The following is a 22,509-nucleotide window of genomic DNA, read 5'->3' as shown; positions in this document are numbered from 1 at the left end:
CTTTTGTGTGGCCAATAGAAGCGTGTTTCAGCCTGAGACGAGCGATTACTGTTTTATTTCCCAAATTGTGTTGCCTTTTGGGCATGAAGCTCGCGTACCGGAACGTTTAAACCTAAAGGTTTATCTCATTTTACAAATATAACACACGAGGAGGACATTATTTTAAAAATCCTGGCTTAGAGGGAAAATGACCAAGATTTTTTTTTCCCTCTCTTTCTCATATCTGTTCTTTGTTGCTATATTACAAATATATATCTAGCAGACAGCAGTGATTTTTACAATAGCTGTTTTTAATTTCCCCTGTGAAAGTGAAGCATGGATGTCCTTTACTCCAGCCAAGCTACACTGCAGCTGACTGCTTCCTCAGTTAATATTAACATTTTTAATAAACTACCAGAGAAAAGAAATGTACCATTAGGTAAAAACACAAGCACAGCAATATTGTGGAGGTAAACGGATGTGTAAGGAGGATTAATGGGTTCCAGTCTTGACACTGAACAAGCCCATAGTAAAAAGAGAACCTGCTACTTTAAGTTGATACAAAGTATTAAATTGTCTTTAACACTTCACTCTAGGACTTCCCAGCGCACAGTGACAGTCTTACCTCCATCTTTATATTTAGATTTTGTGATGTGACTGCATCTTTGAAGGTTAGCAGGATCACATTAACAGGTTGACCTGTGTCACATGCATGATGATTTAGTCCAGTGTAGTCTAAATAAGAGCTGAAAACACGTCAGATGAAAGCAACGCCTGGCTCTTTACATGTAGTTTAACCGCATTTCCATTGCAAGCTTGTTTTAAGGTGGAAATAAAACACTGCTAAAGTCTTGTTTACACCTGTAAATGCCCCATGTATTTGTGTGAGCAGGTGTGTTAATACTTTATCAGCAAATCTGTACATTTGGATTAGGGCTGAACGATTATGGAAAATAATCTAATTGCGATTTTTTTTTTTTTTTTTTTTTTTTTTTTTTTTTTTTTTTGGCCCCAATATTGCGATTGCGATGCGATATGCGATTATTTTTTAAGGTCTTTGTCTTCTGTATTATTAAACAAAGACAAGCAATACATCATATAGTATGGCCAATACTATATTACATTAATTTTAAACTGTTCTTTCCTGGAAGACAGACCTCTGTTATGATGACATGAGGTGATGCATGAATTGATGACTGACATTTTTATTTAACTTCTTCAATCACAACAGTATATTTGAACATACACAATAGTTTATTTTTAGCTTACAAACATCTGAGCATAAAGTGCTGACAAGGAACCCTGGTGTAAACATTAAAATGAAAGTCAGTACAATGTGCAGATTGCAGAAATATACATAAACAAAATCAGTGGCTTTACCACACTCAGTTTTTCGACATCTGTGAACTACTAGACAGTCATTCAATTAAAAAATAATATTAAATAAATAAAACTAATAAATAAAAAATACACACATCTTACTGATCTCTGCAGTCAGTAACATTACACATAAAGTGTAAACATAATAGCAATTGTATAAACACACACACACAAACACGCCTTTAAAGTTTAAAGGCGTGAAATTGGACGGTCTAGCCTTCTGAATCAGAAGGCTAGTTCTGATTAGCGTCACCGCTGTCTCGGTGGAGTTTAATAAACTCGGCCGTCTGCTTCTTGCTATCTAAAATATAACCAGACACTGGCGTAAATTCTCGACTGTCTCATACTTCTGTTTAATAAGTTTTCTGTTTGACGTTTAGTCAGCTGTGTGAAAACCAAGGAGGAACCCACCCGGGGGATTAATAAAGTTTTATTTTATCTAATCTAATAACTTTAATCTCAGCCAAACCGATTTACTCACGAACAAACAAAACACTGAAAAAAGCCCAACAATAACATTTTTAGGTTGTCTAAGTGACTTATATATTACGTTTAACCCGAGCAGCGAAACTCCGCGGTGATCTGAAAATGATGTGCCGGGAGTTGTGCCGTTCTCGGCCGCATCAGTAACACTCGAGCTCCCGGCTAGCTGTCGAGCTGGTGGGTAGCAGACGCCTCTGAAAACGTCGAAGCACTTTTGCAAATATGGGATATCTTGATAAACCGAGCAGATATTTGATGTTTACACAACTACTTTCTCGCCTGAAAATATGTTAAGTTTATTTTGTGACCCAGAAAGATTAGTATGAGTAATTTTAAAACTTAGTAGCGGCCGCCATTGTTGGAAACTGGAGTTTGGCTGGGCCGCGCTATGAATTCTGGGATATGGTAGTAATTTGGACAGCCTTCGGCGCGTCGCTGTGACGTAATCTGTCTACAAATGCGGCCTCAGGAGGATGCAGCCCATGAATTTGGACATGTCCAGAGTATAATCGCAGCCTTTGCGGTTAGAAAATTGCACTTGATCATGTCGCGATATTATCGCAAATGCGATATATCGTTCAGCCCTAATTTGGATGCAATTTCTGCTGATTAGAGAGCCTATTTAGTAACCCCTGTTTCTTTAATGAATGGTAAAGCTCAATATCATGAGGGCAAGTACGAAGCATATTTAAGTAGATTCACAACTTCCCCATTCAGGTGGGGTTTTTTTTTTCTTCTTTTTTTCTTTTTCTTTTTCTTTTTTTTTTTTTTTACTTCCTCTAAATATTTAACCTCTGTGTGTCTGTGTTTGTGTATTTTGCTTGTGTCTCTTTCAGGTCATACTTGACTCCAAAGCGAGATGAGGAGTCGGAGTCTCAGAGGAAAGCTCGCTCCAGACAGGCTCGACAGTCAAGGAGGTCCACCCAGGTTAGTTAAACCACATCACCTTAAATATGCTGAGTCCTCATCTCTTATGTTTGCAAAGGTGTATGTTCCTTTTAATGACCCTTAACCCTGTGAGCCAAAATGTCAGGCTCAACTGTGTTTTTACTGCTCCTTGGCTCTGTATGATGTCAGTAAGAGCAGATATCCTAATATGGCCATCTCAAAAAGCTCTGTTTGTGAACTCAACCCACCTGCTGTTCTAGCCTTGTGCTTACAAGGGCTAGCCAACCAGAAGAAAGTTGGTTTACCAGCAGGGGGAAGGGAGCAAAAATGCAGTGATATAACTGCACTAAGACCCAGTAAATGAGTATAACATGCTGCCTTTAAACCATTCTTTTATAATGTTATCTGTAGGAAGGGTAAATAAAATGGGAATTTGGTATTCATAGGAACATGTTTAATTTAACCTACAACTAGAGCCTCAACCAAACCACAAAAACATAACTTATGTCTCTAATCTGACCTTTTTTTTTTTTTTTTAAATCCCCATCAGTTTTTGTTCTTAAATGTTGGTCTGAGTCTTCAGTTGTAGGAAACCTGCTTTAACATGATCAGAATAGTCACTACTGCTCAAACGGCTAATAAGCCAAATAAAGGTGGATTCCCACATCAAAACAAACTGTTAACAAATGATGACCTCTGCATGTTCCTGGTTTGTATTGTATTTCTATGGCCACAGACTGTTCAAATAAGACTTGTTATTCTTGTTGAGACAGCCCAGACTTTTATTTTTTGTTTGTGTACACAGGGCAGCTCTTGTACCAAGAGCTCATTTTACAGAATGTGAGCTTTGTCCCTGTTTTAAAAAGAAAACTTTGCTTGGATCAGTCGACCAGTTTTTTGTTTTTTTGAACTAATTAATTACCAATTTTGCAGCATGTATAGAATCTGCAAATATAAGACTTAATTTTTAAAAATCATCCAAGAAAGAAATTTAAAAAAGACTTTCCTTCTTTCAGGGTGTGACTCTGACTGATTTACAAGAGGCTGAGAAAACAATCGGCAGGAGTCGTACCACAAAGACTCGGGAGGAGGAGAAGGAGGAGAAAGAGAAGCAGGACAAGGAAAAGCAAGAGGAGAAGAAGGAGACTGAGACGAAGGACGATGATTACCGATACAAGTACCGCACCTACGATGAGGTACATATTTTAAATGTTTATATTGTTATAATGTATTACTGAAACGACACAATATTTTATAATAATAATTTAAATATTATAGCTAGCCTGACCTCTTCATCTTACCCTCCTCTCTCCCAGCGGTCAAGGCCTTCATCTTCTTCCACCTCCACCATTTCCTCAGTCAGCACTGCCTCCACCCCTTCCTACTCTAGCACCACTTCCTCCAGTTCTAGCTCCCTCAACAGGCCTAACAGTCTGACGGGGATAACCTCCTCCTATAGCCGTTCCTCCAGAGATACAGAAAAGGGTGAGTGTTTTTCATACCCGATACAGGTATTGAGAAGTTTTTTAAGTTGTGGTTGTGTTTGATGAGGAAAAGTCTTCAAATTTAAACTGAATGCACATAAAAGCATGGCTGTATGTGTGTGGCAGCACTACACATGTCTTCAGATCTTAAACAGTCATTGCACTCTGTCAGATTTGAATTGCTCTGTAGTAAACTGGGCAAATGGATGTTTATTAATGTTGCCTCAAGGGGATTGCTAATCCCTCCTGTTTAAAACTGTGCCATCTTTGGTGAGGTGTGCTCTCACATAAAGCCATATAGGCACAGCCCGTACGTGCCTGCCGCTGTAACTGTCTCCACTGTTTTCACATGGGCCATATGCCAAATGTTGATTTAGACCATTGACACAGGAGGGGTTTGGGTTGTCTTTTAAATTAAGTACCTCTTCAATTAAACAAACCAATGCATGAAGTGTCCTTGGAAAATTGAAAGCAGCTGAAGGAAACTGTGACAGACTTGTGACCAAGCTTTTCCCCAAAATAGCAGGATGCCTTCTCAACAGAAAGGCCAGAGCTAGCTGATTAAGGACTGAGCTTTCAAAATAAGAGAAGACTGCAAACTTGCAGGGTGGCAGGGTAACAGTTTCACCTCACAGCATTAAAGTCCTTGTTTTGTATGCAAGCTAGGGCATGTTTTCTCACACAGATGCACACAGTTCAAAAACATGCATCCGGTTATTTATTTATTTATTTATTTTTTTTAATATGTTTGCAAGAGAAGAGATGAAATCCTCCATGGATGTAATTCTCTAGTTTTCTTTATGTGACACAATCATCATCTGTCCGATAATTGTTGACTTTCTTCTCAATGAAAGCAGAAGCAGACAAGAAGGAGGAGGAAAAGGAGGGAGAGGACAAGTCTCAGCCCCGCTCCATACGGGATCGCAGGCGGCCCCGCGAAAAGAGACGTTCCACTGGGGTGTCCTTCTGGAGTCAGGATGTAAGAGATTTGCACACAGTGCAAAGCTTTCTCTTTAGAGCTCAGTTTTTGAAGTGGTCATCGCACTCTTTGTGAAGTGCACGTTTCTTTGATCATTTGGATGGCCCAAAGCAGCACCTAACCTTCATATCTTTTTAAATTCCAGGGTGATGAAAATGACCCCGATCAACAGTCGGACTCGGAGGAGGGCAACGCCAAGGGAGAGCCACAGGTAACTCGGGTCATAGGAGAGAAAGTAGATTAAACTGACTAAAGGAGAAGCCCTCCAGCCTCCATCCCTCTTCTCCTTGTATCCCGTGACATCTATTTCATCTTTTGCATTTATTTACTATTCTGGTCCTTCCTCGCCTCATCTCATGTAGTTAAGGCCAAGGAAGTGGACTAGTCTTTGATATTCATTACTCTGTGCTGTACAGCTATGATTTCCTCTCCTACCGCTTATCTTTTCTTTTTCTTTTTTTGGACTCCTGCCTTTGAATTTCTTATTGTCCTCCCCCTTTCCACCTTCCGGTGATTGTCTGGTGTATGAGGGTGACCTTGCAAACCAAAGGCTCACTCGGCAACAGATCAGTGGGCTTTTAAAACATGTAGAAGCACAAAAGGAAGGAAATGCAGGTCTTTTATAGGCAGAACACACACTTAAATGACATGCTGAGGTTTCCCAAGTTTAAATTTGAGCCCTTTTTTTTTTTTTTCTTTCCCCCCCCCCCCCCCCCCCCCCCCCACAAATGAAGTCAGAATTTCAGCTTAAAACGAACAAGAAATAACATGTAAGAATTTTCCTAAAGGTTTCTGGTGACATAAACATAAAAAAGCAGTGGAATCCAGTGCATTCATACTGTCTTTAGAAGCCACAGAGAGGGCAGCTTTGTGAAAATATTGTTGGCTGGGTGCACTTCCTGTTTGGATGGGAGTGTCCTTTGAAGCATAATGGAGAACACACAGTTTTCCTTTGAGTACAGAGATCCTGGGGATGAGAGAGAGAGACAACAGCTATTTACCATCACTTCCTTTAGGACAGTAAACAGGGTGGACCAAATCGGAAAGGAGCCCTTATCCAGAAATGTACAGGAAAAACTCTTTCATTCCAGCTCGTCTCTCTTGATTACAGGCATAAAAATGTATTTTTGAGCTGAGTTTGCAAATATTTTTTAAGTTTAAGCTCATCTAAGGTCATCCTGATAAATGTTGGTACTGAAACAAAATGCTTGGTTGATTCCTAATCAGTAGATAAGACGCTAAAGACATCATTTAAAAACAAAAAACAGCCAATTTGATTCCAGAGTCTGTCTTCAAAGTTAAGTACCTCTTCAATTAAACAAACCAATGCATGAAGTGTCCTTGGAAAATTGAAAGCAGCTGAAGGAAACTGTGACAGACTTGTGACCAAGCTTTTCCCCAAAATAGCAGGATGCCTTCTCAACAGAAAGGCCAGAGCTAGCTGAGCTAGCTGCAAAGTCTTTCTCCAGTTGCTCCTTGAATAATGTTGAGCTAGCTCTACAGCTTTTATCTCACACCACCACCACCACCAGAAGCACTCTCAGGAAAACCCAGAGTGTAGCATTGTTGTGTCACCACACTCTCTCTGCCTCCAGAAGGAGACTGCAATTTTTAAAATAGCTGGAAGACCAACCCCTCAACCTGACCTTCCCATCTGATGTCTGGCTCCATTCTCATGGCTGTGGCACTACACAAGCACAGCAGACCTAGAGGCACAGTGCAGGCACCTCAAGGCTGTAGCTGGCCTGTCAGCTGTTAGTTGTTACTGTGTCTGTATGTGCATGCAGAGCAGCTGGGAGTGAAAGTCGGGTGCTGTAGTCTAAATAACTGGTTCCATCCTACTGTTTAGTGTTTTCGTTTTTCTTTTTCTTCTTTTCTTTTGAAACCCTCTATCAGAGTTGAATCTTCTAGTATTTTAGCATTTTTTCCAAGTGTAGCGACTGAAAACATCATATGGCAGAATAAACTGCTTTCTAACTTTTTGTTTTGTTTTTCTTTCTTACAGAGTGACCGATTGTTCAGGTAGGTTTTCCCCTCCAACATGTTATGTTCCTTTTTTGTGTTTGTGTGTTTGTGTTTTAAACAAATGCCTGTCATTACTGTTGCAGGAATGAGAGCACTTCATCCTTAGAGCGTAATGACACTCTTTTTACCCGTAGCTACGGTGAAAGTCGAAGGCCGTATTCTAGCCGACTGGATAAAGATGACGCCACTGACTACAAGAAGGTATTTATTTTCAAAAGAACTCAAACTCGTAAACAAAGTATTGTACAAAAGTCTTGAGACATCCTTCATTTCTTTACATTTTGCTTCCAAGGAGTGAGGCCTAATAGTAATAATAATAATCTTAAGACTTTAGCACAGTACTGTTAAATAAATAATAAAAAATATCTATAGCACCTTTCTAGACAGAATCACAAAGTGCTGCACATAAGATGACAAATACTAAAAAAGTAAAACGGACAATATAAAACAGGCAAAAAATTAACCAAAAACAGTTTTAAAAAGGTGAGTTTTGAGTTGTTTTTTTAAAAACAACTACAGAGTCCAGGGTTCTTAATTTATGAGGGAGAGCGTTCCAGAGTCTCGGGGCCACAGTGGCAAAAGCTCTTTCACCCTTAGTTCTCAGTCTGTTTTATAGCAAGTAAGCCCTGATCAGATAACCTCAGGGACCTGCTAGGGGCATAGGGCTGTAGTAGATCAGAGATGTAGGATGGTGCCGGTCTATGCAAGGCTTTGGATGTCAAGACCAGGATCTTAAAATGTACTCTAAATTCAACAGGAAGCCAGTGTACTGAATACTTGGCGCATTTTGTCAACAGCCTAGCTGCAGCATTTTGCACAACCTGCAGACGATCCAGAGAACCTTTGTTTAGACACATAAACAACGAGTTACAATAGTCCAAACATGAGGAAATAAATGCATGTATAGCAATCTCCAGTTCACAGCGAGATAAAATGGGGCTTAACTTAGCCACATTTCTTAAATTATAAAAACAAGACAGAACCAGAGATTTCACATGCCCATCCAATGTAAGACTTGAGTCAAAAGTGATACCTAAATTCCCGATAGAGGATTTAAGATACACTGAGAGAGGACCAAGGCTTTCACTATCTGGGATAAAAATATGTCCGGAGTGCATATGCGGACTTCAGTTTTACCAATGTTCCAACATTTGATGGAATCTAAGCAGTCATTCAGAAGCTAAAGCTTAGATAAATCCTGGGGTTTAAAAGAGATGTACAACGGAATATCATCAGCATAACGGTGATAAGGAATGTCCTCAAAAGAGCCCATTATATGCTGGGAAGAAGATGTATTAAGAACAATAAAGGCCCCAAAACCGAACCCTGAGGGACACCACAAGTGAGGGAGGTTGAGGATGACCTAAAATCGGAGACCACCACAGAAAAATATCGGTGATGTAGATATGAGGAGAATCACTCTAAGGCAGTTCCAGATACACCAACCCAGTGTTTAAGCCTTTCAAGGAGGATGTGGTGGTCAACAGTGTCAAAAACCGATGTTAGGTCCAACATAAGTAGGACCGAGCATTGTTGTCTTGTGCAAGTATTGTAAAGTATCAATGGCACTGCACATGCACCAATTAACAAAACATAGGCTTCCTTTTTAATTTGTAATTGCCTAAACCGGCAGATGGTAGAGTAATAAAACCTTGCCTCAAGCCCAAATTTATTCTAATTAAAAGTAAAATGAATTATGTAAAAATGCATTTTAGTTAACTGACTAAACAAGAATAAAAATAAATGTAACACAGGTTTTTGCTTTGGAAACACAAAGGAATATTTTTAACACAGTGAGCTTTAGCAGGGTCTTTGTGCATATTTGAGTCTGGGATGTCTGCGCGTCTCTGAGGTTTGGTTTTGTAAACAAAAACTTTTTTTAAAAGCTTAAAACTAAACAGAAAAACAAGCTAAAAATGCAAACCAAAGCTTATGTATGTGCCCCATTTCTCAGTGGGTAGGCCAGTCTCAACAAATCTTTGATTATAAATAGTTTGACTGCTGCACTTTCTGACTGTTGGATCTGATTGGTCCTCTCTTCAGCTCTACGAGCAAACATTAGCTGACAACGAGAAGTTGAAGGCTCAGTTACGTGACACAGACCTGGAGCTGGCAGACTTGAAGTTACAACTAGAGAAGGCCACACAGGTATAGAGAAGCACTTCATGGGATGGCTAAACATCCTGATGGGATTGTAAAGGTTTCTGACACAGTTTTGTTTCCCATTGCAGAGGCAGGAACGCTACGCTGACAGATCACAGCTTGAGATGGAGAAAAGGGTAATGAGCTAGTGTAATAACCCACTTCTGTTGCAAATGTCCCTTTTTTATTTTATTTTAAATTAACACATTTACTAAAAACATGTATAACTTGTGTGTCTCAGACTAAATATAGTTTATTTCAGTTACTTTGGTTAAACATCCCAGTAACACTGCCCCAATGGGTTTATGTCTGAAGGTAACAAGCAGGCCCCAATATCATCTGGGTGGTGGTATGATCTTACCCTGAGTTTTTGTGTTAGTCTCCTCTTTGCTGCTGGCTGTCGTCTCTCACGTAGCTGAGGGTCAAAGGGAAGCCCGCCCTCCTTCCACGCCACCCAGAACACTGCAACCTTCTTTATTCACCTGTTTATTGAACCTCAGAGGCAGCGTGTGGTCACCACTTCTCAAGACTGCTTATTTTTGTTTTTCCAGTGTGTGAAAGTGTGTGAAATTACCTCAGTTTCTGTAGAAAGTTGAATAATTGCAGGCTGTTAAATTGCTGTTATATAAAAACGTGTGCATGTGTGTTTTCACCCTTTCTGTAATGGCTTTGGCATCTTCAGCTGCAGCTCCTGTAGCCACATCATCCATTATTTTTAAGCCCATGCTTTAATCTAAGCAACATTTTGTCATCATACAAGTCATTCTTTCCTTGTCGCCTTTTACATTATAGGATTGTCTTTTGGGTTTAAAGACATTTGACATCCTTGCCCATGAATCATTTCATTAGCTATAACCATCAAACACAACCTCTAAACATCTTCATCCCTGTTTCTCGACTCATTCCAGTCTTTAGACGGCTTTAAATGAATTGAATGTATAAGTTTGAACTGGCTGCCGCTTGCAGATGCCTCACTAGATAAGCTTGTGTTCAAGCGTGCCCTGTCACCACTACATCCCGACCATCTCCTACACCTCTCCTTCCATGCCTGCACTGGAGTGTTTATTTTGTGTCGTGGTTCAGATTTAATCTGCTTTCCTCCACCCAACAGGAAAGAAGAGCTCTAGAAAGGAAGATTTCTGAGATGGAGGAGGAACTTAAGGTACCCAGCACACACATACTGAATTAAAAAATTGTAAATGGCATATTATATACCTAATCAGATAATTTTGACAGACAGTAACACTGCTACACTTGCCGCTCAGAGTATTTGGGTCCAGGTACCCCTCACACAGGGGAGGTAATCTTACTCTTTTAACTAGTTTAGACTTAGCATCACTTGACAAGTAGCTAAACATTACCAAATGTGTCAGAGGACTCTTTGGTGAAGCCTTTGAGAACCACTGTAAGCTAATAGAAGTCATGAATCGAAATTGACAATTCTTTCTTGAATATATGGCAGGTCATTTAAAAAAAAAAAAAAAAAAAAAAATGTAACTTGGAGTCACCAGCTTTGTTTATCATATATAGGGATGATAAATGATGACAGACTTTGAAATAGGATACTTATTTTTTATTTCTATTTTTTATTTTTGCATAAGATTTTTTTTTTTTTGTATCCCTGGAAATAAAACAGGGAAAATATCAAAGTCAAACTAGACTGTTAGCTGTTACTTTAAACATTAGTCGCAGTGCATCCCTCTTTGTGTAGCTTCTTAGTCTCGCTCATACTAAAACACCTCACTCTTGGCATATTAAATGAATAATTAAAAATATATATTAATCTTAGGCACAGTTGTGTTTAGGTTTTTATATTTGGACCGGCACAGTTAACCACCTCTGTCTCCATTTGTACACCTGCTAATCTCACCTTCTGCTCTTCAGGGCACATCTGAGGTCAGCTGCTGTAATATTTGTCCACTGTTAACATTTAAGGATGATTAATTAAGTATTTCTTTTTGGGAAAATGTTTTTTAGCTAAGAAAAGAGGAAATCTATTAAACCGTAGCAAGCATGTGTTCTCCATCACTGTGATAACAAAGTGTTTATTTTTAGGGCTTAGCCAGCTGGCCGATCTTATCAGTGTCACTTTTCCATTCTGTCGACAAGCATCAAGCTGAACCTCTTAATCATTCCTTCAATTTCCAAAATCTGTCCCCATTTTCTAACAGTCTTCCTTTTCTGTTTTCCCCCTTTGTCCTTCTCTCGGCCCCTCTTCTCTATTAATTTATATTGTCCTGTCTTTCATTAATCCTTTCTCTCTTGATTTCTGTCTCCTCAAACATGTTTCCTCTCCTGCCACTCTCGCCCCGTCCCTCCTCCTCTTTCTTTGTTCTTTCTGTGTTGTGTTTGGTTTTTTCTTTTCTTTTTTCCCTCCTGCAGAACCTCCCCCAGGTAAAGCAGGTTCAGGCCCTACGCCAGGTTAAGGAGCGGCTGCAGGCTGAGAACCGGGCCCTGGCCCGTGTGGTGGCAAAGCTCTCGCAGTCGGCCTGCAGCCAGCTGCCCACCGTCGACCTCTAAGCCACGTCCGTCTGTCCACCACCATCTCCTGCTTCTTCTTCTCTCTTTTTCCTCTTCTGCTTCTTCTTCTCCTCCTTGTCCCCTCCCCCCTTGCAACCCCATTCTTCTCATGCTCCATTCGTGCTCTGCCCCGCACCCATAGACAGGCAGGTGTCCAGCCGTCCAGCAATCACTGGTTTTGAAAAACAACTCTTTCTGCCCCCCTCTGCCTCCCCAGAGCTTTTTGTTTTCAGAGTGGGGAGGGTGTCTTTCTTTGGTTTTCACAGCAGGACACTATCCTTTTGCAGTACACGCCTGTCAGGTGGTTTCCACACCTCTAAAACGCATTAAAACATTATCCTAAATATTTCAAATAACATCTGAATGATAACGGAATAAAGCAAAGCTCAGGTAAGCGTTTGCGGGTTGACAGGTCTGACTGTACTGTGAAGGAAAGTGTCCTCTTTGAAGTTTCTACTTGTGGTAATTACTTCAGGGGGAGCTCAGTAGTTCTGTTTGGCTTGTTTTGGCTTCTTTGCATGAAGTGGCTTCCTATGGCATCAACTCTTTGGACCCAAACCTTCAGAGACCAAACCCACCTTATCCTCCCCTCCTTTTCTGTTGAGTTTACCAAATGACATCAACAAATATTTAAGATTAATGCATACACGTATGGTTTTACCTTGGACTTGTACACAATATAGTGTGTTCAGTGTCATGAGTTAAACAAGCAGTCAGTCCTTATATGAAATCAAGCAGGTCTCTGGGGCATCTCCTCTAAACACTGTAGAACATGTCTCACGCCCTTGTACGAATATTTTTAAGTCATTTATTTAATAAGCTAATCATATTGAAAGCATGCTGCTGTCCAAATAGGAACTTTTCAAGTCTTTATTGTGCTTTTATGGGAGATATTTAAACTTTACATCTGACAGCCAGTTCCAGGATTTTATAAATTATGGGGCAAGAGAAAGTCTGGCTTACTTACTACAGCTCATTCAGCTCTGTGTTGCTGCCTGTAATGCATTAATATGCACATGTTTAAAAGAATGTGTTCTGAAGTTCAGTAGATGTCATAAAGAAGAGGAAACTGATGCATAATCTGGCTTTAGTTAAGTTAAACTCTCAAATTTGAGTTGTGATCACAAAGTTTTGCATCTCTGCCTGTTGCAAATTTAAAACTTTACCTGATTTAAATTTGGCACATCCTCCTCTTCAGGGTCATCTCGTTGTGCAGCCCTGCACCGCTTGTGGAGCAGCTGCTTTTTAGATCGCTCTCTAAAAATCTCATTCTGACCACTTGCGTGTGTGTGTTCGTGGCAATGTGGAAGTTGCATTGCATTTTGAAGAAGAGTTAAAAAAAAAAAAGAGCCAGGCCACCAAGCTGAGTGAGCGGTGTTGGAAGATTAGCGCGCGATGACACGTTCCACAGTTCAGGCTGTTTGCCAGCATGCTACAGTAGAGCTGGGCGATATGAGATTTTTTCATATCACGATATGTTTTTTTCATTTCAGGCGATAACGATATCTATCACGATATAAGCCAAATAACTATATTTGTAAGATTTAAATGTGCCGTTGCTCACAAGTAAAATGTGAAATAATCAGCAGCTTGTTTTTATTTAAATATTTATTTCCCATAATAAGTTCAACAGGGTAGATGTACTTAAGAAACATGAGACTTTTTCAGATAGATAAAGGCAAATATTGCAAACTACACAAAAGGCAGCCGCTAAAGCGTTTAAGTTTCAAAATAGAACAAACGAAACAGACTAAATTGTCAATTCCACTTAGAAACAAAATATTAATTCTAAAAATAAATCTTAGTTTGTGTTACAGAAGAACAGACAAAATTGACTAACTTTTGTCAATATCAAATAAACTGAGAACTAAAAGGAAATTCTCAATCTCTCCTTGTTGTATAGCTGAGCTTTTCAAACAGTTTTAACAGTTACTTTAGTCTGACAAAAGCCGAATGACGAATTAGCGCTTCCAGTCAGAGACTGAGGCTACGTCCACGGGTACACGGGTATTTTTGAAAACGGAGATTTTCCGTTTTCGTTTTAAAAATAATCCCGTCCACACATAAAGGCAGAAATGAAGGAAAACGCTGCTATGAACATGCCAAAGCAGCAGGTGGAGCTAGATTCCTAACTGTGCAGAAATGTTGGCCAATCAGAACTCTAGAAGCCTCGGTGGGAAAAAGTAAACAAAGCTGGGGCATAGAAGCAGAACCGAGTCGTATGTGTGGACGGACAGTAACTGTGTGTATATGTAAGCATTTAAACACTGCAGAGAGTAGAATTAACAGTAAAAGTATTGTAGAAATTCATTTCACCGAAACAATAACGTGGCGCACAGTGTGACGCATGCACCAGTTTATTGTATTTCCAGACTTGCTTTCGGCACAATTTACAGTGCACGCTACTCTGTTTTTTGTCAGACTTGAAATAGCCGAAATACCTTCACACTACGGAACTTCTATGGCTCTTCCGTTCGACAATCTCTCCGGCATTGGAACCATCATCTGTTTTCTCTTCGGTCACACTCGGTTGATTTTTCTAGTCGGCACACTCATTCCCTCCATTACCCGCTGGCTGCTTCCCAAACAAACACACGTGCGGCTTGGCACTTGTGCTGTACGTAACAAGTCACGCGACGTGACGCTGCGGCTGTGATTGGTTCGGCTCTGCGCTACTTAATTTGGATTGGCTGACTTTTTTTTTTTTTTTTTTTTTTTTGAGGACAAGAGCGGCGAAGTCTATCGCGATAGCTTAATTTCTCTAACGATATGTATCGCGATACATATCGTTATTGTTCTATCGCCCAGCTCTATGCTACAGTAAGAACCCATATTAAAAGTTAGACAGTGTCACAAAGAAGTAGCATCTTCAGTCGATGCAAGAAGCCCCAGCAGCTTTAACTGCCAGTGATGATCCTCTCTGTGAAAGTTTGAGACAGAAATCAGTGTTTTCTGTCTGCACAACTTTGGGGTAAAAATCTCAATAAAATCTGAGGCGTACGTTGTCAGAACAGGATCTTCATGAAGCGGTCTTAAACTGGCTGCCGTGCTGGAGATGAGGCAGAGGTGCACAAGTAGACAGCTTTGAAGGCGAGATCAGCTGGAATCTGTGCGTTTAAAGAGTGTTTTTCGACTCGCGTGTTCTTAATGCAGCCGTTCACACAGACTGCAATTTTTAAACAGATCTGACCAATCAGATCACTGCATTTGGCAACAAGTCTGCATGATTCTGAGCTAGGGAATAATTTTCTGCAGACGATGAGCATGTGTATAATGGCCTTAAGTCAGGAACATTAACGTTAAACATTTTAACAGATTTGCACTTGATCAGATGTGACTTTTTTCCCCTCTGCTGTGTGTATTTTTGAGGCTGCCTGCAGCAGCCACTTAGATTCTGCATGGCTTTCCCAGAATCTTTGGCCTGTTGTGTGCCCGCTTTTACTTTTGACTTGGAACAAAGATGTTGGGTTTTGTTTTTACCTCTTTAATCAAAGTCGGACAGCCAAAAGTTAGATGCTGTGTGTGACTCCTGAGATTGCTTTACACAGTCTGCAGTTAACAGTTTGTTTAAAAAAAAAAAAAAAAAAAAAGCGCCGTGGCTGGTTTTTAACCTGTTTACGTGGCGAGACTTGTCTAAGCCTTGTCTCTCTCTCTCTCTTGCTCTCTCTCGCTCTCTCTCTCACTCTCTCGCTCCTGTTTCCCTTTATCACCTTTCAGATGCTCCCAGACTTGAAAGCAGACAACCAGAGACTAAAGGACGAGAACGGAGCGCTCATTCGAGTCATTAGCAAGCTTTCCAAGTAGAACAGACCCCACCCGCCCCATCTTCTGCACCCCCCTAGTCCCCCATGGCAGTGACTAATGGAATTGCACATTTAGATATTAATTGCAACAGACATCGGAGGCAAGACTCCCCTTTTTTTTTTTTTTTTTTTTTTTGGGTTTTTTTCCCCTCTCCCATTGTTTTTCTCCCGACTCTTAATCGCCCTTTTGCTCCTTCACCACTGCAGCATCCACCCATCATGTTCATCCATCCCTCCCCTCCCCATGCACCTCCTCGAATTGAACCCACTAGATTGTGTGGCTGCTGTCCTGATAGAACCACTGAGTTTACAGAGCAAAAGGAAGGTGTGTGTGTGTGTGTGTGTGTGCGCGCGTGTGTGAGATCAGCATGTAAAAGCATTGTGGGCGGGGAAGCCTGAAAACTATTTAACCAGTAAGCCTTAGTTGTACATAAAGAGAAAAAGAAACACACTTGCATCGGTCTCTTCTGTCTCGCTCCTCCGCCCACTCCGGGCTATCTCTGAAGAACAGATATTATCCACCACCTGATTTTATTTGTGCCACAATCTCTTATTTGATGTAACATTTCTTCCCGTGTACGTGTTGTGTGCTGTGCAGTCCCTCCACTTCCCCTCCAAACCCTCAAAGTGCCACTTCTGCCTAATATCAGCTCCTTGTGGCCCCATCATTTTTTTTTCTTTATTTACCACCCCCCTTCTCCCCTTTCCACCCACAGATCACTAATGCACACACAGTTCTCCCACCCCCTCCAAAATTTTTTTTCTTTTTTTCTTTTTTTGTACCTCTGCGTGTCTTCCTCCAAGAGGGAAATTTTGGATTCTCGCTTTAGCGACATGAGGCGGACCTGGTGGAATTTAAGCTTTCACTGTATGTGCAATATGCATTTTTTTCATTTTCTTTTTTTAAATGCTTTAATGATGACGAGTCCATCACAAGTAGGATTTTTCACTCTTCCACCACTCCCATCGCTCACCTTCTCCCCCTCCCCTCCTTTTTTTTTTTTTTTTTTTTTTTTTTTTTTTTTTTTAGGTTTGTAGTGTAGTCAGTTTATACTCTGTATTTCTCACTTTGTTTTAGCAGGTACTGAGTGATGCTGTATATACCTGTATGTATTTGTTTGAGACCAGCACATGGCATGCATTTATGGTTCCCGTCTGTTACTATTAAAAATTCCAGAGGACAAACAGGTGTGTTTTAATTATTATTATTATTATTATTATAATTATTTTTTTTCCTTTATAGACTAAAGACATTGGATACAATACAGTAGAGCCTCTCTTGTTCACGGGACGGCTGGCAGTGTTCAGTGCTTTTGTTTTCCGGTTTTAAAATAAGTGTTCGCACAATTGTAAAAGTTGAAAAAAAAGAAAAAAAAAAGAGAAATAATCGCTTCACTACATTTCACTTTCTTTGTATTCAGTTTCTTGGAAGAGTGCTGTTAATTTTGTTTCCATTTTTTTTTTTTTAAGCTCTAGTATTATAGCCAAGGTGTTGTCACTTAAAAAAGGAAAAAAAAGTATCTTAGGTATTGCTAACCCAGTCCTTTCTACAATGTCTACATGCACTGTCAATGCCATGTGAGGAGTCTTGATGTCAGGTTGAAGCAAAATTGCCACCATCAAATATTCCATTCATCTGAGAACATTTTATGCATTTCAGTGGCCTTTTAAGGATATTTTAGTCAAAGAATTTAAGACAAAGTCACTGCAGATGGACTGACCATCAACTTTTTTTCTTTTGTTTTGTTTTGGGGTTTTTTGTTTTTTGATTTTTTTCTTTTTTTTTTCTCCCATCATCTTGTAAAATAGGTGTGTGGCTTAATACATGCAAGTTGTGCTGTGACTACCAACCACTGAAGAGTTCATTAAAAATAAACTTGTACATTGTAAAGTTCCCACGTCTCTTTATTTTCCCGTGGTGTTTTTTTTTTTTTCTCTCTCTTTTCTTCATTTTAAAGGTGTTTCAGCAGATGGGACACCCTTTTATTTACAGTGTTTCTGTTCATAAGCTACAGAGGTTGTAGCTTATAAATTTGCTCATTTGTAATTGTCTGTTTTTGTCACTCTTAACAAAATGAGTACTTTATGGTTTCAATTGCCTGGTTTTTAGCCAACGGTGGGACTGGTAAACTGTGTGCCGAATTGAAATGTACGCCTCATATTTGGTTCAATTTACTGCATTCTTAAGCCAGTGGTCTCAGAATACAGATATGCAAAAGTGCATACAAAACATTGTCGTCAGAAGTCTGCTGAGGCCAGGCTATTGGCATGCTTGATCCGATTGTTCCTGGTGGAAATCTGACTGGACAGGGGTACCAAGATGAACTGCTCCGATCTCCAGGACAGTAGCTGTTCATGCACTGCCCTGAGTACTGCAGGCCTTTCTGGACCAGGAGTCTGTACAAATACTTCCTTAGCCAGCATTTAGTCTTGATAGGTTTCCATTATAGCATGTTCCAAAAATTATACCCCTTTTTGCAGTTTCTATACTTCGCAGCACCATGCAGTAAACCAGATCGAACCCTTTTGCAGGCCAGTTTTAGCACAAAAGAAAAAATACTAATTTTACTAATGTAAACAAAATTTGCCCAAGACAGAAATTGTCCATGTTATTTGCTGATGTTTGTGTGGCAGGACACATCTTTATCTACAAAACTCATGGTTTATTTAAAGTAAAAAAAAAAAAAGAACATTGAATTTGATTCATGCGTTCATTCTTTAATCTGAGGCAAAATCATTGCAGTCTTTAAATCCTGCCATTTAGTATGCATACATTATTTAATAGCTTATTTTTTTTATATACCCCTTATTCCTCCTGCCTTTCCAGGCTAGATTGAACCTCTTGAGGTTCTGTTACTACCAGTAGATGGTGCTCAAGTTTGCAGACTATCATGTGAACTATGTACCATTTAATTATTCCAAGGCAGTCTGAGCCACTCAGTTCCAGTTCTGATCAGTCTTTCTTTATATTTTGCTTCAAAGATGTAAACGTAAACAGCTCACACACTCGTGACATGTAGCTCGTGTTGTGCTCAGTTTCCTTCCTGAGCTTAAAATCCCTGCAGTAGTATTCACACTCCTCAGCCTACACTGCTTCGCTGCTTTTAATGGAAACCCAGAGGATGATACTGGGTTCTGAATAAAGTGAAGAATCAGAAAACACGCATGCACATTAAGTAACTGACCTTCCACTACATACCACTGACATTTTTTGTAAAGACCATGTGAGGAAACACCTTTGCAGCAAGCCTTTTCCCTGTTTCGTCAGTAGCTGTCTGCGTCTGTGATGATTTCCAATCCTTAGATAAAGCTTTGCGATTAAGCTGTGGTATATGTTGTAATTGCCTAAAGTCATGCAAAAGTGTCTTGCTGTTCTATTTTCCATTGCCTCAGCATGTGGTTAAGAAGTGTGGTCTGCATCTTGACTGTGATATGGACATGCTTCCTCGAGCGTCTCGAGCAAAATGTCTTCATGAGGATTTTGACAGATGATTGGAAAAGAAGATTCCTGGCCTTGAGTGTGACTCCATGTAGTTATAGGGAAAAAATGGTTTGAATTAATGCTCCCTGTCTTTGATGCTTGTTTCAAACTGGAAGAAAACACCAGGACTCAGTGTATACAGGCAAGAGTTTAACCTGGAGTTATAGGAAATTTTAGACTTCGTGTGTGTTGGTGGGATGCTTTAGGAACCATGATTATCATCACTAAAACTGGGTAATTTGTAAGATGGTTTAATTGAATTCAAAAATACTTTAACCAATGTACTTCAGATTTTTAGCCTAATTAGAGTTCATCATCTGGTGACTAAATGTAGAAAATTAAATGATAATCTGTCCAATAATTACTGAGATGTTTTGGGCCAATCATCAGGGTCAATAATGGGACCATGCAAAGTGGCAATCTTCCAGGCTGGAGTACCACAACTTGCAGTTCCCCCACTGGCCACTTGGGGCGCGCTCCCCCAAAAGTCATTGACTCTAGTGATGGGATTTCCAGCTCTTTTTAGAGAACCGGCTCTTTCGGTTCGGCTCACTAAAAAGCGCTCTTTCAGCTCTGAACCGGCTCTTCAGGTTGTTTTGTTGCTTTAATTAATTTATTATTAACAATAATATAAAATTATGCACAAAAGGAATTACTAATGTAAAAAAAGTGGTTTTATTTATAAATGTTTATACATAAATATATGCGGTGGCCCCTAGAGACAAGACACGTACAAACTCCAAAACACATTTCTAGCATGAACTGAACTTCCAAAACAGAGCTACCTAGATCACCTAAATTACACAATTGAAAGCATGAAAGCATATGTGTATTGTTTGTGTATTTATACACAAGCATTAAAATGTAGTCAAATAATTTTTTTTAAAAAAGTTCATTTACCTGTTATTACCACATACCAAATCCAGTCGTTGGAACTTGCTGGCTTGTGTAGCCACTAGGTAACAAAAGCTCAACACTGCGCCTAGCATCCTGGAGCACTTCTGTTGTCTTTTGTACGTGTTTTGAGTTTTTACGTGTTTTGGAGTTTGTACGTGCTTCAGAGTTCGTACGTATTTTGAAGTTTGTATGTGCTTTGTCTGTAGGGGCCACCGTAAATATACTTTTATTTACTCCACATAAAATGTAATAAATAAATCATATAATACAAAAATTAACTATTCACATTTCAACTTTTAACTATTTAAATTTTCAGCTTTTTCCTTTTACAAATTTAAAGTGAAACAACACAAAACACTACAAACCACAACACAATTAAATATAAATTATAATATGAAAACAAAAAGAACATGCATATCAAATCAAATCACTTTTATTGTCACATCACATGTGCAGGTACATTGGTACAGTACATATGAGTGAAATTCTTGTGTGCGAGCTTCACAAGCAACAGAGTTGTGCAAAATACAATAACGTAAACAAGCAGAATACAAGAATGGCTACATCTGAAACTAATATATGTACAATATACAATAGTATATGCATTTCTGGATGTGTATACTAAATATTTTTCTGTGTGTGTGTATACACATATTTTACAAATTAAATAGAGTAAACAATAAAATAAAATATATAAAAATATGCAGAGTTGAGATATTCTCTGTCATATGGGCCTGTATGAATAAACTTTCTGAATCCTTTATCATCTGCAACTGAAAATAGTTGTGGATGATTACTATACCTTTCTAATGTGACGTTGTTGTCCCTGGCTCTTTCTCTCTCTCTCTCTCCCTCCTGCTCTGTTCCTGTGCTACTGAGTGTAACTACCGCCCCTCCCCCCTCTTCCCAGCGTAAAGCACAAGGCTCGCATGCGGAGTGAAGCGGGAAAAAAGTGCGAGAGAGAGGTTGAGAGAAAGAAAAGGGGAAAAAAAACACTGCTCGCGATAAGGAGCTGGCTCTAAGAGCCATTTCGTTCGCGACCGACCCATCACTAATTGACTCAAGGTTGAGTCAGTAAGTTTTTAAGGTTATTTAATAGAAAAACCCACCGATTAGTGTCTACTTACATCTTTCAACAGCTTGATGAATTCTGCTATCATCTATCACAGCGGTCCCCAATCCCCGGGCCTCGGACCGGTACCAGTCCGTGAGTCGTTTGGTACCGGGCCGCGAGAGTTGAGGCTCGGGTGTGAAATGTATGGTTTTCAGGGTTCTTATCGGTTTTCAGCGTTATTTTGTTATCGTTTTTATCGTTAACTCTGTTTTCCTGGGTCTTTTCACGTGAGTTATGAATAAATCTTCTTTTTTTCGGTACCGGTACTAGTTTTATTTTGTTGTATTTATCCGTAACACCTTAAAGGCCGGTCCGTGAAAATATTTTCGGGCATAAACCGGTCCGTGACGCAAAAAAGTTTGGGGACCGCTGATCTATCATCTAAAAAAGGTCCCCTCTACCAAGTAAGCAAAAATGTGACAGAAGAAAGACAGAAAGAAACAACAAACATCTGGATAAAACGTCATCGTCTTCCTATTCACCTCAAGTCTGAACTGAAGTCAGGGTTCTGAGCTATGAAAACGTGTATAAAAGTACTTTTTAAAATTCATCATACTATCGTTTTATTCTCTTTAAAAAAAGTTTAAAGAGCTTAGGCTAGCAGCAGCTAATATTTAGCTGCTAGCTAGTTCAGGATATTCTCAACCACTTGTTTTCTATTGGACAGAAACAAACACTGACTCATCAACCCGTATCAGAGAGCGGAGTGACTTATTACATATGAACGCCAGGTACCGTTGTTTGTCATACAGTGGCTACTGTATCTAGAATTATAAGAAAACAGAATTCCGTTTTCAGCTACTGACATCTAGTGGTGAGATTTTCAGAATCAGAAAGGGTTTTATTGCCAAATGTTGAGCGGGTTTACAACATTAGGAAATTGCTGCGGTAACTACAAGCTGTAACTGCTACAAATTATGTTGTTATGTTGTTTTTAATTTTCCTCTTTATGATAACCATGTAGGAGTAAATGCCTATGTAACTCAACTGTTTTATATTTTATTAAGACTTAAAGTCAAAAATGTATGTTTCTGAAAAAGATGCTTTTTCAAGTCACTGAACTGAACTGGACTTCTCAATTGTGTTTGTGTTGGTGACTAATGTTAAAACTCCATAAAGCGCAAGAAATCTCAGCAGACCTAAATGGTCACGTCATGTCATCTCCACCATGACGTGACTTGCTCTGCTTTTCAAGGTTAGGAACCATCCACAACGATGGTTAAGTGAGATGCTCTCACTCATTTTTGTTACTATGATGGTCTAATCTCCCTGTATTTTCCCAACTCTATCGTTACAGTGCCTCAAACAAACCTCCTCCCAGTTTTAATTTTAAA

General features: G+C 39.6%; 1 protein-coding gene across 10 annotated transcripts in view; it reads left to right on the top strand.

Annotated features, from left to right (window-relative positions):
* ppp1r12a (protein phosphatase 1, regulatory subunit 12A) overlaps positions 1-16,036 on the top strand; it is a 62,074-nt gene extending 46,038 nt beyond the window's left edge. For 4 of the 10 annotated variants that reach the window (XM_080291892.1, XM_080291890.1, XM_080291891.1 and 1 more), the window contains exons 16-26: positions 2,679-2,769; positions 3,747-3,926; positions 4,047-4,215; positions 5,069-5,193; positions 5,339-5,404; positions 7,199-7,215; positions 7,302-7,419; positions 9,262-9,366; positions 9,450-9,497; positions 10,472-10,522; positions 11,743-12,032. In XM_080291892.1, coding sequence (XP_080148018.1) covers positions 2,679-2,769; positions 3,747-3,926; positions 4,047-4,215; positions 5,069-5,193; positions 5,339-5,404; positions 7,199-7,215; positions 7,302-7,419; positions 9,262-9,366; positions 9,450-9,497; positions 10,472-10,522; positions 11,743-11,880 — 1,108 coding nt within the window. In that variant the 3' untranslated portion in view covers positions 11,881-12,032. Of the gene's footprint in view, positions 1-2,678; positions 2,770-3,746; positions 3,927-4,046; positions 4,216-5,068; positions 5,194-5,338; positions 5,405-7,198; positions 7,216-7,301; positions 7,420-9,261; positions 9,367-9,449; positions 9,498-10,471; positions 10,523-11,742; positions 12,033-15,597 lie in introns of those variants that run through there. The other 6 variants (XM_026146018.2, XM_026146016.2, XM_026146023.2 and 3 more) reach the window with 4 other exon arrangements.
* Positions 16,037-22,509: the final 6,473 nt, after the last annotated feature.

Source organism: Astatotilapia calliptera, chromosome 17 (assembly GCF_964374335.1).
Source record: "Astatotilapia calliptera chromosome 17, fAstCal68.1, whole genome shotgun sequence".
NCBI lineage: Eukaryota > Metazoa > Chordata > Actinopteri > Cichliformes > Cichlidae > Astatotilapia > Astatotilapia calliptera.
Note: the sequence above shows the minus strand (reverse complement) of the source record. Positions and strands in the feature narration are given on the sequence as shown.